Here is a 16,484-nt window from a genome sequence, read left to right on the forward strand (position 1 = left end):
TTTGTCTTGCTCCTTGAACCTTCGGAACTGACGAGACACGATACACTTCGCGCTTTTGCACTCTTGAAAATTCCAACCGATAACCCTCTTTTATAATCTGAAGAACCCGATGATCCCGAATTCTTTCGACCCAGACCTCTTCGAAAAGCGCCAGACGCGCCCCTACCTTGTAGATCTGGGCTGGCCTGATCTCATTGTATTCTGCTCGAGGATGCTCCAAAGGAAGTGTTCTTTCTCGTTGGTTGCCGAGACTCTCCCTTAGTATTCCTCCAGGATGCTTGTCTATTCTGCGGTCTTCCAGGTTTATACTGCCTTGAGTTTCGAAACGACCTATTCACTGGCGACTCTGCTCTCGCCCCTTGACGTCTGAATCTTTTCTCTTGAGGCAGGAACACGCTTTTACCTCCTGACACCTTCTTAATAATAGAATCGAGATTCTCTCCGAATAACCGCTCGCCTTCATATGGAAGTTGGCACAGGTTTGTCTTTGATGCCGAGTCCGCTAACCAGGGCTTCAGCCATAGAGCTCTTCTAGCCGCAACCGAAAGAGCCATAGACCTTGCTGCTAGGTGGACTAAATCTAATGAGGCCTCCGCCACAAAATCTACTGCCACTTTTAGATCTGACAGCATCTCTCGCAATGTTGATCTTTTCACATTGGAAGCTATTGCCTCATCAAGATTATTGACCCGCACCTTCATGGCCCTTGAGGTCGATGTTAGAGCCACTGCCGGTCTACAGGAGGCCCCTGCCGAAACACAAGATTTCTTTAAATCAAACTCCATTCTCTTCTCCATTGGATCTTTGAATGCCACTGCGTCATCAACCGGCAAAGTGGTTTTACGGGCCAACCTGACTACCGCTACATCCACCTTAGGTGGATAATCCCATAATTTTGCATTAGCTTCTTCCACCGGATATTTCTTGGCAAATTTCCCCTGAATTACAACTCTTTTTTCAGTTTTCTTCCACTCAGAATTAATTAATTCCTTTATCGAATCAGGTACTGGAAATGTCGCTGCTCGCTTTTTCACTGAAGGAAACAGCTTATCCGCTGAAGAACTCTTTGGTAACTCTTCTGTTAGGTTCAAGGTCTTCCTCACTGCTTTAATTAAACCATCAATCAGTGCTGTATCAGAGTTTGATTCCTCTTCCGAGAGAATTTCACCTTCTTCAGAAAAATCCGACTGACCATCCGCTGGATCATATAATTCTTCATCAGATATATCTGAAATGGAATCATACAAAACCTCCCGCGGTCTTTTAGGTTTCCTAGATGCCCCAGAGTTAGATGCCTCTTGTACTCCTTGAACCACTGCTTGCTTAATAATAGAGCAATCAGAATGACCTCCTCACAGAGCACCAGCTGCGCTCCGCAGCTCCAGTTTAAAACCGGAAGTGACGTCACCGGACACGCGCATGCGCCCAGGTGGAACGCATGCATTCCAAACGCTAACTCTGGGGAAACGCTGTACTGTGCGCACATTTCTTCAGTTCCTCATGCGCCAGTAACAATGGCGGTCCTGCCTAGACGCCGCATTCTGCCACCATTTTATTTTACGTTTTTTTTTGTTTAGTTGATGGTAGAAATGGGGGGTTGGATTTCTATTGTTAAAATAGATGAAAAGGAAATAGGTATTGGCATCAACTAAGACTATGATCAATACAGTATAAGAAATAGTATGGGATATTTTACCTATAGTTTAACTTCTGCCAATGGAATGTATGTATAATATTTATTTTTTTTACTTTTATTCTCCCTGTGAGCTTCGTTTGGCAGCTTGTCCAGTCTGCATTTATTTGGGTCAGTATGGAGGGAGTATTGAAGGGGCTAAAGTGGATAGACTATTCTCAACATTAATTTTCTCTACTTGCTTAATGTTTATATTCTAAATAAGAGTTTTTGCTGCATAATTATGTTTACACACATTTATTTGTGAAATTTTACCAGTTCTGTTATTAACATTATTCTCTTATTCATCTTTTCTTTCTAGATGGTAAACACAGAGTAACTGCACAGTGTACCTTGCAGGTGTCTATAATTACAGATGAGCTGCTCTCACACAGTATCACACTGCGTCTAAGTGGGATTTCCCAACAACAATTTCTCTCACCTTTACTTCCACTCTTCACTCAGGCTGTGGCCCAAGTACTTTCTATATCTCCTCAGAGTGTGGTAGTCTTTAGTATGAAAAATGATGCTGAGGAACCAACAACAATACCTGCAGACAGGCAGATTCTTAATGTCAGCCTTTTGGTGAGTAAGCTTTACACATACTTTAATATTATTACAGTCATGTTGTTCTTATATGTGTAATTCGATTTAAATGAGCACACAAAAATAATTCCAAGTATTCCAACCTTCCAAAAGCATATACACTTTGTGGCAAAAATTAAATGATACCTTAAGCTGGCCCCAGTTATGGGAACCTCCCCTCAGGCCAAACAATCAGGTCAGCTTGATATCACCCACCTCAATTGTTAAGCGAGGATGATGATTTTGGGATGATACAAAGCTATTCTTAATAACAGTATTAACAACATTTTGTCTGCCTGTTAGCTGTGATAATGTAATTCCAAGACTGAAGAAAACAAGAATTAAAGGGGTTATTCACCTTCCAAAACTTTTTCCAATTCAGTTGTTTTCAGATTGTCCACAGAACTAGACTTTTTTTCAATTACTTTCTGTTATTTATTTTTTACTGTTTTTCCAAAATCTAAGTTTAAAGCTCAATGTCCCTGTCTCTTGTGTTTGAATCTGGCAGCTCCCCTTTAATCTTTACTTACACTATATAAATTACTTATTTTGCACAGCAAGCACAATAGAAATTAATGTGGAATTGTTTAGTAAGGTGGCAGGTCCCCATTAAACTTCCCTGGTTTTATTCAAGTTTTGCAAATTTGGCCTAAATCATTATGGTGGTCTTTTATTATCTAATTGTAAAAAGGTAAAATGAGACTTAAAATGAAAATGTGATTTTTTTTTTATTTAATAATACATTTTTTTACATATATAATACTTCTAAACATTTCGAAATATCTCTACAAATCCAACCAGGGTATATGAATGAAAAAAAAAAAAACGATACCAAAATTCCATAAGCGAACTGCTGTTAAGGTCCCCAAACAAGAGTAGAGAAGAAATTACCCTCGCACACCCTGGCCTTCCTGATCTGTATGAGTCCCAGGTGCTCAATGAAGGAGGCATTGGCAACCTTAAATTCAGCGTGAAGAGCAGAGAAATCACTGGCACAACATGGGTTATTTCTAGCAGGGAAAACCCTTGCTGATTTATTGCGGTGCAACGTTTCGGGGCGTAACCCCTTTGTCAAACAAGCTTGACAAAGGGGTTACGCCCCAAACAAGAGTATCAGTCATCTCAAGTTGGGCATAATGGGGAATGATATCGGTTGATCTGATCGTTGAACCCAAGGACCAAACTATCGGTTCACAACGTCTGAGTATACAGGCCGTTTGGCGAGGATTGCGTCAGAGGATGCAGTCCTCACCCTGATGGGATTTTCAAACCTGCCTGATCAACTTCTGCCTGATTTTTGGTCAGATATCGGTAAAGTGGGCTCATGAAAGGGCCCCATACACAAGTTGATAAACTGCCATCTCCGCACATTGGCAGCTTTTACCAGCACATGTATGGCCACCTTTACAGTGAATAAACCTTTCCTTGAACTTTTTGTAGCACAGTGACAGTAGGTGACTAGATGACATACAGTGCATCAAAAGTGTATGAAAGTATGGCGCACAATTATTTTCCTTGTCTGCAATTTAAGAAAACTGGAGGGTGCATATGCTATAGCTATAGCTAACAATTTTCCTCCCACTGAGAAATTTCGGTAACTTGTGTTCCATTTCCTTAGGCCTAAGACACACAAGGTATATTTGAAACAATAGGCTAAAAATGCAGACAGAGGCGTGCCCCTACTGCCTGTTATCTAGTCAACTGAAGTTAACCTATGATCAATCGTGACCAGCATATTCCATTTAACTAAATGGCAGACTAAGGGCAGGGGCAGAGTCGGGGAGATTTCCAAACTGCTTTCCCCCTGCCTTCCACCTGCTATAATGAAAAATCGCCTGCGCCAATGCACTTGTGGAGTTTCGATTTCCGAAGTTTCCTCACTAGGCAACTTCGAAAATCGTGCTGTGCCATCGCGAGTGCCATCGCGCTGGCGTTTTCTCATTATAGCAGATGGAAGGCAGTACGGGGAGATTTTCGACCCGCAGAAGAGGCAATTAGTCGCCAGGCGACTAAATCTCCCCGAATTTGCCCGTGTGCCCCTGCCCTAAATGGGCACATTTGAAAATAACAATAATGGAAATACATGCCATGTACTATAGACCATAGAATAGTTGCGTTATGAATTTTATTGTGAAGGAGGTGGTAATTAGTGATTGATTGTTTTAAACGCAACAACATTTAAAAAACATTTATAGCTGCAAATTTTAAACTGATATAATTTCTGAACCAATGAGTTACTCCGATAATTGTAGTTTGAGATCTGTTTTGCTCTCAACTACTTATTGGTAGCTGAGTCAGTATAGAATGAGTTCAGCAACGGTGGTATATGATGGAACAAAGTAACATTTTTCCGCATTTTTCTTTGCTCAGCCACCCAAACAGATATCCAAAAACAATGGATAAAGAGCACTGCTCTTTACTGTTAGAGGAGAGAGAGAGAGAGACACTATTTAATAATCCTTACTCTGCATATCTGGATAGTTAAAACTCGTATGCTTTCTATTTTAAGGTCCAAGGTCCTGAAGAGTTTCTACCTTCAGAGAAATTGCGTGAGCTGCTGTATCTTAACCGCACACTTCACACCCAAACAGCTATCCAAAAACAATGGATAAAGTGCACTGCTCTTTACTGTTAGAGGAGAGAGAGACACTATGTAATAATCCTTACTCTGCATATCTGGATAGTTAAAACTCATATGCTTTCTATTTTAAGGTCCAAGGTCCTGAAGAGTTTCTACCTTCAGAGAAATTGCGTGAGCTGCTGTATCTTAACCGCACACTTCTGGGTGCCTTGGCACAACAAAGAGTATTGCCTTTCGATGACAACGTGTGTCTTCGGGAGCCATGTCCCAATTATATGCTGTGTGTATCTGCCCTTCGTTTTGACAGTTCTGCTCCATTTTTGGCTTCTGACACCTTGCTGTTTCGACCCATTTTGCCAGTAGGGGGGCTGCGCTGTCGATGTCCCATTGGATTTGCTGGAGATTACTGTGAGACAGAGGTAGACTTGTGTTATACTAGCCTTTGTGGAGACCATGGCATTTGCCAAAGCCATGAAGGAGGCTATGCTTGTCAATGTGAGGAGGGTTACACAGGTGAGAGGAGGCTTGAATTTTTAATAGTTAAGATGTAGCAAAGATATAATAACATAGATACAGCTCTTATATCAATGTCTAGTGAGAAATTACAATAGTTTGCATTGTGTCTTACTCTGTAGGACTGATTTACAAAGATTGGTGATAAATTGTACAAGCGCAGTTGCCAATAGCAGCCTATCTGCAATTAGTTTTGAATGGTATACTACAAATTGGAAAATACTTGATTAGCTTCTATTCACAACTGCACGTGTGCAAGTTAGCACCTGTGTTTGTAAATCAGGCCTTCTCTCTGTGTCTCACTCTTTCTTCCCATCTTATCTGAAACAAATAAATGTTTGAGTTACTTGAACTTTAGAAATAAGATATTGTGTTTGATCCAGAGAAAGCAATGGTTTAGGAAAGCTATACATATATATGTACAGGTATGGGACATTTTATCCAGAATGCTTAGGGTTTTCCAGAAAACATATCTTTCCATTATTTGAATCTTCATACCTAAAGTCTACTAGAAAATCATGTAACCATTAAATAAACCCAGTAGGCTGGTTTAGCTTCTAATAAGGATTAATTATATCTTAGTACAAGGTACTATTTCAGTATTACTGAAAAAAAGGGAATAATTTTTAAAAATTTGGATTATTTGGATAAAATGGAGTCTTTAGGAGACGGCCATTCCATAATTTAGAGCTTTCTGGATAAGGGTTTTCCGGATTACCGATCCCAGAGCTGTATATATTTATTTTTACTCTTGGCCTTCAATATAAAGGTAGTTTTATTACGTAGAAAATTATTGCTGTGAGAGATTGTAAAATTTTCAGTGGATAATGCTGTTTAGGGGAAGCAAAGGCAAAATTGCTAACACAATTTGACACCCGGTGTTCCTGTTCACTGGCCCAGGGTACTTCTGTGGAACACTATGTCTCTCTCTCTCTCCCTCCATTCATTTTCTTTTTTTCTCTTCCACAGGGACTCACTGTGAAATCTCTCTTCGTTCTGCACGCTGCTCAACTGGCCTTTGTAAGAATGGGGGGATGTGTGTGAACCTGCTGGTAGGGGGATTTTACTGTGAGTGCCCACCAGGGGGTTACGATGCTCCACAATGTGCTGTCTCAACACGTTCCTTCCATGGGGGATCATTCCTTACATTCCGAGGTCTAAGACAGAGGTTCCACTTCACAATATCACTTAGGTGAGTAGTCGCTTTATATTTTTCTATGTAATTATAAGTGTTTACTCTTTTTCACTGCATGTCATGCTTCCTAACATTTTTCATTATTTCTCTGTACCTACTCCACTCTCAATTTGTTAAAACCTATTAAAGGGATACTGTCATAGGATGCAAAATGCATCAGTTAAGAGTGCTGCTCCAGCAGAATTCTGCACTGAAATCAGTTTCTCAAAAGAACAAACTGATTTCTTTATATTTAATTTTGAAATCTGACATTATCAGTTTCCCAGCTCCCCCAAGTCATGTGACTTGTGCTCTGATAAACTTCAGTCACTCTTTACTGCTGTACTGCAATTTGGAGTGATATCACCCCCCCACCCCAGCAGCCTAACAACCGAACAATTGGAAGGTAACGAGATAGTAGCTCCCTAACACAAGAGAACAGCTGCGTGGTAGATCTAAGAACAGCACTCAATAGAAAAAGACAGTTCCCACTGTGTTACATTGAGTAGGAGAAACAACGGCCTGCACGAAAGTAGTTCCATCCTAAAGTGCTGGCTCTTTCTTAAAGCACATGACCAGGCAAAATTACCTGAGATGGCTGCCTAAACACTAATATTACAACTTAAAATAAATACACTTGCTGATTCAGGAATTCAATTTTAATTTTATATTTGAGTGAATTATTTGCAGTGTAAAATGTAATTTAGAAATAAAAAAATACATTATAAAAATCATGACAGAATCCCTTTAAGAAGTACAGGATATATTTGTATATTTTGCGAGGTAGGTTATAAATTGCTTTATTTAATTGGGTGAGGGTCTGTGGTACTTTCTAAAACTGATAATGTATTATGAACTACCTATAATTTTGTAGTTTTTCAGAATTTGTCAATAGAGTTTATAATGTAGTAAGCTAACTTTTTCTTAAAAAGCCTGATGTGAAAAAATGGGCACATTTTGATATCCTCTTGTCTTTCCTTAAGTTTTGCTACTCAGGAGCAGAATGGCCTTCTCTTGTATAATGGGAGATTTAATGGAAAGCATGACTTTATTGTCTTGGAGATAACTAATGAACAGATCCAGTTAACTTTCTCTGCAGGTAGGTCCCACTTATAAATCAGTCTATGCATTACAGTACTTTTTTTTCAGTGTATGAAGAAACTGAAATACAAGTATTATATATAATACTGTACTGAATAATAAATGACTTTGTTGGATTTGAAATATTAGGATGTCGGAGACATTGATAAGAAAACACTTGATGTAGCTTTCTATCCTTCAAATTTGGACCTTAGTATGAACAGCAATTTTTTGAAAACCTATTTAAAATTCCCATAATACAATACATTTTGCTGTTGCAAAATATTGTGCACCAGATATCCATCAATTCTTTACTGTCAGGCAGTCGGGTTACAGAATTCTGTACCAATAATTGTGCCTGTAACTGACTAAATCCCATAAAGTAAGTGGTTTTGTGTAGGACAAATCAAGTCAAACAAATCTGCTTGCATGTATACTAATAGGCATGCTCTACCATCTGGCAGATGTAGTAGATAGATGTGTAGAATGTAAGGGATGCATATTGATTTGAAAATATGAAGGTTGTTTATAATCTTAATCAGAATAAAATAATTTTTACTGGAGACATACCTAGGAATATGTGTGATGGATAAACTGACTACCAAGAAATGCAAGTCTACAGCAAATATTCCATAAAAAGTAAATGTTCAATAAAGGAGTATTCAATTCTTTAAGTTAAAGGACAAGGAAAGGCTAACATAGGTGGTGAAGTTAAGCACTCTACAGTGAATTAAATTGATCAATTTTAACATTGTTATACTTCTAGAGTGGTGCATATGCAGAACAGTAATTATTTCCTACTTTATCATACTGCACATACACAAGTCTGGTGTGGCACAAGACAGTCCTGGGAAAACAGGGTAAGTTGGGGGCATGGAGCTTATATAAAAAGAACCCCAACCCAGTACAATTCACTGGTGCGCTGAGTTAGCCTTTGCTTTTCCCCGATCTATGCTGTATATCTTTGTGCTTCATTTCTCAAAGACTACATTGTGGTACAAAGGTGTAGTTGAGTAATATGGAGTGGAATGGAGGATCTGAATTATGAAGATAAGCTGACAATTTTTTTTTACATTTCCAAAGATTCTTTGAAGATACTACTGGTTTATCCTTCAGGCTTATGGCACTCTGAATCTACTGCTCAAATGAAAACCAGTGGTGATCAAGAGAAAAGCCCTTTGTATAATTAGCTTATTTTTATCTAATAGTGTTACTGGCTCAGTTGCAGATAACCAATGTGCAATATATGGTACAAGAGTAGAGAGTGTTTAATTAATATTGTAGTTCTGAAAGTGGTTCTTGTCTGTCTGGTTTAGCTTAATTTTTAATTACAGGCACAGGACCTGTTATCAAGAATGCTTGGGACGTGGGGTTTTCTGGATAAGGGGTATTTCCATAATTTTCATCTCCATACCTTAAGTATGCTAAAAATCATTTAAACATTAATTAAACCCAATAGGATTGTTTTGCCTCCATTAAGGATTTATTATATCCTAGATGGGATCAAGTACAATGTACTGTTTTATTATTACGGAACAATTAATAAAAAATAAGATTAAAATGGAGTCTATGGGAGACAACAGGAGCTTTCTGGATAATGGATCCCATACCATTTGAAATCTTTTTCCTGCACTAAACAAAACCACACACATTGGATAAACTCTAATAATGCAAAATTTGCTAAATATGTATTCTGTTATAAATTGGAAAGGAGAACATTTTTTTTCATTAAAAGCAAAAATAGTTTCAGAACTTGACTGGCTTCACACCAAAAGATATTGCACTACTGATGCTGTCTATACCTGTGTTTATACAAACCTTAAATGATTTAATGAAAACACTGATTCTAAATATTTTTAATTGCTACACTCTTTTCTTAACCAGGTAGGAAAACAATAATTCCAAAATAATAAAAGCATTTTTTTTGGTCTTTAGGGGAATTCACAACAGTGGTGTCGCCTTTTGTGCCAGGAGGAGTTAGTGATGGCCAGTGGCACTCTGTCCACCTTCATTACTATAATAAGGTAAAATAAAAGTTCTATAAGTCATGTATGGCATGATTTTTTGGTATGTATATATATATATATATATATATATATATATATATATATATATATATATATATATATATATATATATATATATATATATCTCTGCCCTTGTGCATGTAAAAACTGAATATACATATAGAGAACAAAGGAAACTGCACCAAGGGTCTTTGCAAAATATTTGTATTATGGAATGGTATGCTCAACCGAAGGTTTCAGTCCCCAATGGGTACATACATACATATACACACACACACACACACACATATATATATATATATATATATATATATATATATATATATATATATATATATATATACACACATACTTAGGGGCCCATTTACTAAGGTTCGAAGTGAATTTTCGAATTAAAAAACTTTTAATTTCGTAAAAGTAATTTTTGGGTACTTCGACCATCGAATAGGCCAAATTCGACTTTGACTTCGAATTGAAAATATTTCACAAATTTGACCATTCAAAAATCGAAGTACTGTATCTTTAAAAAACGTTGACACTTCACCACCTTAAACCTGCCGAATTGCTATGTTAGCCTATGGGGACCTCCTAGAACCTATAGCCAGTATTTGGCTAAGTTTTGAGAAGTCAAAGGATTTTTTTTGTAAAATCGTACGATTGTACGATTAAATCGTATGTTTTAAAGAACGATCATACTTCGACTTCAAATGTCGGACTACCCTATTCGATAGTCGAATTTCAATGTTTTTTTCACTTTGAAATTTGACCCTTGATAAATCTACCCCTTAAAGTCCAGTGTATGCACTCTTACCGGATTATAGATATTCCTGGGTGCAAGGGTCAACATTGCTTCATATAATGTTTCAGAAGGACCCGCACTCCATTTTCTTGTGAAACAACTGGGCTTTATTTAATGCATATCCATATGCATTAAATAAAGCACAGTTGTTTCATTCGAACGATTTTAGCGTACGATCGAACAATTTTACTTCGATGTGTAAAGACTTAAAAAATGGTTGTATAAAGTCCCCATAGGCTAACATAGCACTTCGGCAGGTTTAATATGGCGAAGTATTGAAGTCGAAGTTTTTTTAAAGAGACAGTACTTCGATTAACGAATGGTCGAATATTCAAACTATTTTTACTTCGAATCGAATTCAAAATAAATTCGAAGTCGTAGTATCCTATGAGATTGTCGAAGTATCCAAAAAATTACTTTGAATTTCGAATTTATTTAGTTCGAAAATTCCCTCGAATTCAATTAGACCCTTGATAAATCTGCCCATATATGTCATTATTAGAAAAATGTATGTAGTGCTATTACCTCATAGGGATTGCACTGTGCATGGCCATTTTGATTTTTTTTCCTGGAGGTGTGGCCTGATTGACGCCAGGAGTGTAAATAGGTGTGCAGTGTAGGGGACAGGGGTGTGCAATGTGGAGGTGGCTTGGTGGTGGGCCCTTGACTCCATAAAGCCCAACATTCCTTTGTATTTCTTTAAGTAAGGTCTTAAACCATTCCATATTTAAGAGAAAATTACGTTTTTGTGTGATTAGTTTATTGGAGGTTTTTTTTCCAAAGGCAAGTATGTACTACCTGTATAGTATTTGTTGTAGCTGCTGCTAATGTTTATGGCAGAATTTTTCAAAATGTTTTTTTTAAGCTTACAAGGCTTTTGCACAAAAGAATGGTTTTATTATTTTTATTTATTTTCAGCCTGTTATGGGACAGTCTGGAGAGCTGCTTGGTCCTTCAGATCAGAAAATAGCCGTGGTGACTGTGGATGATTGTGACACTGAAATGTCTTTGCAGTTTGGAGCTATCCTAGGGAACTACTCATGTGCTGCAAAGGGAACGCAGTCTGGCACAAAAAAGTAAGTGGAACAGATAAAACACTAAAATAGCAATGTATATTGGGGAGTTTTTATGTATTTGGGATGCCCTTAAAAAAGGGTTGGTTCACCTTTAATTTAACTTTTGGGGGCAGATTTATCAAGGGTCGAATTTCGAAGTAAAAAATACTTCGAAATTCAACGATCGAATTGAAATACTTCGACTTCCATATGCATTAAATAAAGCACAGTTGTTTCATTCGAACGATTTTAGCATACGATCGAACAATTTTACTTCGATGTGTAAAGACTTTGAAAATGGTTATAGAAGGTCCCCATAGGCTAACATAGCACTTCGGCAGATCTAATTTGGCGAAGTATTGAAGTCGAAGTTTTTTTAAAGAGACAGTATTATCGAATATTCAAACGATTTTACTTCGAATCGAACTCAAAGTAAATTCGAAGTCGTAGTATCCTATGCGAGGGTTGAAGTATCCAAAAAATTACTTCAAATTCCCCTGAATTCAGTTCAACCCTTGATAAATCTGCCCATTAGTATGTGATAGAATGGTCAGTTCTAAGAAACTTTTCAATCAGTCTTTTATTTATGTTTTATCTGTTATATTCTATGTAACCAGTGCCATTTAGCCCTATATCAATTGCCTCAATTATTACAGCACCTTGTTTATGTACACAATAGCTGTGTTTTCCTAAGCATATAGATGAGTTTTGGCAGTGCAGAGCAACAGTACATTATATTTTAATTACTTTAAAACACTTTAATTTTTTGGGGTTACTGTTTTACCTTTAAAACAGCCCAGCACTGGAAGCTTTTTTTGGACATGTATCTGGTACTCCTTGTGTGCTAAATATCACTGTGCCTTACTTTGTCCTATTATATACATATAAACAGACATTCGCTCCTTTTTCCCTTTCCCTTCTAGTAAAGGGTTTTTCAGGTGGACTGTTTAATATGGAGAATAATCAGATGCTATCCTTTACTGCCAATTTGTGGACATTGTATTCTTCTTTTACAACCTTTTCAATTTTTAGTTCAACGTATGGTGTATCTTTTTGTCTGGGTTTTTTTTTTTTTACAGTTTTCAGTAGGCAGTAACTTTGTGTTAAAAAACACTAGTGTGATAGTTTAATGCATTTCTAGTTCTACATTGCTGTTGAATTCTTGTTTGTTCCCATAAAATAAACCTATGTTTTGACCACCTATTTACTACATGTTAATTATTTTTAATAGTTCTATTGGATTTTTATTGATTATATTGCATTCTGCATTGTTCTTGATGGCAATATTGTAATTCTGGGCTCTTTCTATGCTACACAGTTTCAGAATACTATGCACATTGGGCATTAAACTGTTCATAATAACACTGGCATTCATATTAATGTGTTTGAACTCTATTTCTAAGGGCAAGTAATAACTTTAAAGCTATTTTCAGAAATTCCATCAAAAATTTGCAATAGCTTTGCCGCTTGGTTGTATTTAGGATTAGAAATTGTAATTTGTTAAATCTGGTATTGTGCTTATGAAAAATTTTCTGAACTAGTATTTTGGCCATGTATATTATATAGAGTGGTATATCTTGTTACAGATGTAGAATTTACAAGTCAAAGGTGGTCATGTAAAAAACATTTAGTTTTTACATAAACTAAAAGCCCACCCCTAAGAAATAACTCTAAAGTGATAGCACACTAAAATGAAGACTAAAAAGCAGCTGGCACTGCAAGGATAAAAATAACTTAAATACAGATGGAAGTAGGACTCATCAGAAGGTTTGAATCATAAGCCAATATGCCATAAAAAATCATCACTAATTCATTCAGTAACTTGACTTGATACATATCATACAGTTACCCTTATTTGGTAATTTATTGTAATTTGGTTTGTTATAATTATTGTAAAGCACTGCTTAAAGGACAAGTCAACCCCAAAATAAATTTATACCTAATACCTGTGCAAGAAAACTTAATTCAAAGCACCTTTCCAATATACATTTGTTAAAATTTTTCAATGCTTTTAAAGGTGTTTGTAAAAACAATAGCTATTGAAAAGCAGCATTTGCTTTATTCCTGGTTGTTTCTTTTTAAACAATGTTGCAAAAGTCTTGGTTCAACAGCAAAGACAGGTCTGTTAATCGGCTGCCTTGTCTTAAATTGTATCAACAGCCTGAGCCATCAGGACAGAGAATAGAAAGGGACAAACACTGCTTTCAATAGCAATACATATACAAATAACTTAAAAACCAAGTAATTGGAACAGATAAAACACTAAAATAGCAATGTACAGTATATTAGTGCTAAAAAATCACAGGGCTTCCACTGCAATTTTTATGTATTTGGTTGACCTTTAATTTACTTTGTATGTAATAGAATGGTCAATTCTTAGCAACTTTTCAGTCTTTATTATTTGTGTTTTATAGTTTTTTTTTATTTGCCTTCTTCTGACTCTTTCCAGCTTTCAAATGGGGGTCACTGACGCCATCTAAAAAACAAATACTCTGTAAGGTTACAAATGTATTGTTATTGCTACTTTTTATTAATCATCTTTCTATAATGCACAAAAGCCATGAATATCTTGTAAATTATATCCTTATAAATGGTGAGTTCTGATGTCATCAGTTATAAATGGTAAGTTCTGATGTCATTTCTGTCACATGACTCACTGAAACTTGTGTAATATAATAAATAAAGTACCCCCAGTTGCAAAATATGAGGATTTTAGAAGTTACCTCGGCGTTCTATGACCTGTATAAAAACAATGGGCCTTCGGCCTCGTGTTTTTTTGTATGGTCATGAAACTCCTCGGTAACTTATAACATCCTTATAATTTACAAGAGGGGATACTTTATTCACTATATTAACAAATCATATTCCAGTCTCTTATTCAAATCAACGCATGGTTACTAGGCTAATTTGTACCATAGCATCCAGATTTCTGAAATTTCATATTGGAGAGCTGCTGAATAAAAAGCTAAATAACTAAAAAATCACAAATAATAAAAAATGAATATCAGTTGCAAATTGTCAAAGTATCACTCTCTGCATCATACTAAACGTGAACAAACTAAAGGTGAAAAACTCCTTTAATGCTGCTTTTGAATGCACTGTAAAGATTAAATTGAAACAATTCAATGTTCTTCAGGTTTTTCAATGATCTGGCTTACATCACTGTTTTAGGGGTCAGAGCCAGAAAGTGTAAACAGACACATACTGAACAGAATATTGAGCAGAATATGATGTATATAAAAAGTAATAAGTAAGACAAATTTTCATGGTTTCTTTCATAGGTCCCTGGACCTGACTGGTCCTTTTTTGCTTGGAGCTATTCCAACACTCCCTGAGGGATATCCAGTAACACATTGGCATTTTGTTGGCTGCATGAAGGATCTGGTGATCAACAACAAGGCTATCGATCTTGAAGATTATATAGCAAACAATGGGACAACACCTGGTATATTATATTAAAAGATATATGAAGACAATTGAACATTAATTAGCCTTAGAGATTAAAAAAAAAACGGCAGTGGAAATGGGAGAGAAGTAAACGCTTGAACTATATAAGTGTTTAGAAAGAAAAAAGGGTGCACATTGTGGGGTAAAAAATTGTGAGATGCAAACAAATTATAGGAAATCCATAGTAGCACAGGTTGTAGGAGATACATAGGTACTCTGAATGTTGCTATTTGATAATGGTCCATGGGGCTCTTTTTGGCTCTTTAAGCTCTATGTTTTTCTGCAGCCTGAAATTGTGGCAACAGGAATTGCCATAACCAGTGTTTTTGTAATCACTTAAAGGACCAGTAACATCAAAATGTTTTACAAAAAAATTCGTTGGAATACAACAAAAAAAAAAACACCAACACAAATTAAAATTTAAAATAGCAAAGCCTTTATTACGAAATAACTTACATACCAGAAGCATCATTTTTACAACATTAGTTACCAGCAGATTTTTAATGATCCCACTAATACATATCCAGCTGTATGTTTCTAGTCAACTTTCACCTGACAAGCAGTTGCAGAAGCACATTTAAAGGACCAGTAAAATCAAAAATTTTTAGAATTAGAATACAACAAAAAAAAAAAACACCAACACCTCTTCAGAAAAGGCGACAGGGCGACCATCCATCCTGCGGCACTCGATTTCTCCTCCCTGGCTATTCACTGACAGCGTGTCCTCTGCCCCAATCTCCGTCTCTTCTTAATCCTCCTCCCAGGAGCAGCAGTAGGAAGGCGATCTCGGCAGCTCCCCGTTGCCTCCACATGAGGTGCACGAAGGTAGAGGATGGCAGCGCATCCGGTGCGTCTCACAAGATCTGTTCCAACAGCTCTTTCCCTTCATTGCACTCGCACTCTGCCCACATCGCTATCCAGCTCAGGCCGCACACAATCTGCGCTTTCCCTGACTGGCCAGTGTGATTGCATCTCCCCAGCAGTCCTGTCTGTCCCCAGGCTTCCTCCGTGATGTCCTGCCAGTGTCCCTCGCCTCCTACAGAAGCCTGCTGTCACTGCACCGTCTGCTCCATTCTGCCGATCTGCCGAGCGCACTTTCATACACTGCATACTAACACGTGCATACCTTTGCAGTAAGCAGGGTGTGGTGTTTATACAAATACTCGCTTGATTTAGTGCATTTCAATCTTATTCTCCAAGGTAAAACACAGTAAGGGGTAATTGTTACTATACTTGGTGCGGCAAGGAAAGGAAGTTATTCTTTGTTGGGGTACCATGTTCCTGCATTGTATGTCTGTGAACTTTATGTATTGTTACTTTTATATGCTCATAGATTCTTTTGTATGTCGCGGTGTGTGTACACAGGTATGCACGTGTTAGTATGCACGTGTTAGTATGCAGTGTATAAAAGTGCGCTCGGCAGATCGGCTCAAGCATTCTCTGCGCTTTACTGATGCGCCATAACACATGGATAGTCTGGCTAAGGGCCAATTTAAAAGGTCACATTTCACATTCCAATATTTATAAAGGGAGATCTAACTTGCTAGGGTA

At 37.1% G+C, this 16,484-nt stretch overlaps 1 protein-coding gene across 2 annotated transcripts in view; it reads left to right on the forward strand.

Moving 5' to 3' along the window:
* Nucleotides 1–16,484, forward strand: part of celsr2.L (cadherin EGF LAG seven-pass G-type receptor 2 L homeolog) — a 100,896-nt gene that overhangs the window by 19,450 nt on the left and 64,962 nt on the right. For both annotated transcript variants that reach the window (XM_018246553.2, XM_041582038.1), the window contains exons 2-8: nt 1,995–2,257; nt 4,970–5,351; nt 6,321–6,543; nt 7,509–7,624; nt 9,541–9,629; nt 11,350–11,507; nt 14,768–14,931. In XM_018246553.2, the coding sequence (XP_018102042.1) occupies nt 1,995–2,257; nt 4,970–5,351; nt 6,321–6,543; nt 7,509–7,624; nt 9,541–9,629; nt 11,350–11,507; nt 14,768–14,931 (1,395 nt within the window). The remainder of the gene's footprint in view (nt 1–1,994; nt 2,258–4,969; nt 5,352–6,320; nt 6,544–7,508; nt 7,625–9,540; nt 9,630–11,349; nt 11,508–14,767; nt 14,932–16,484) is intronic.

Source organism: Xenopus laevis, chromosome 2L (assembly GCF_017654675.1).
Source record: "Xenopus laevis strain J_2021 chromosome 2L, Xenopus_laevis_v10.1, whole genome shotgun sequence".
Lineage (NCBI taxonomy): Eukaryota > Metazoa > Chordata > Amphibia > Anura > Pipidae > Xenopus > Xenopus laevis.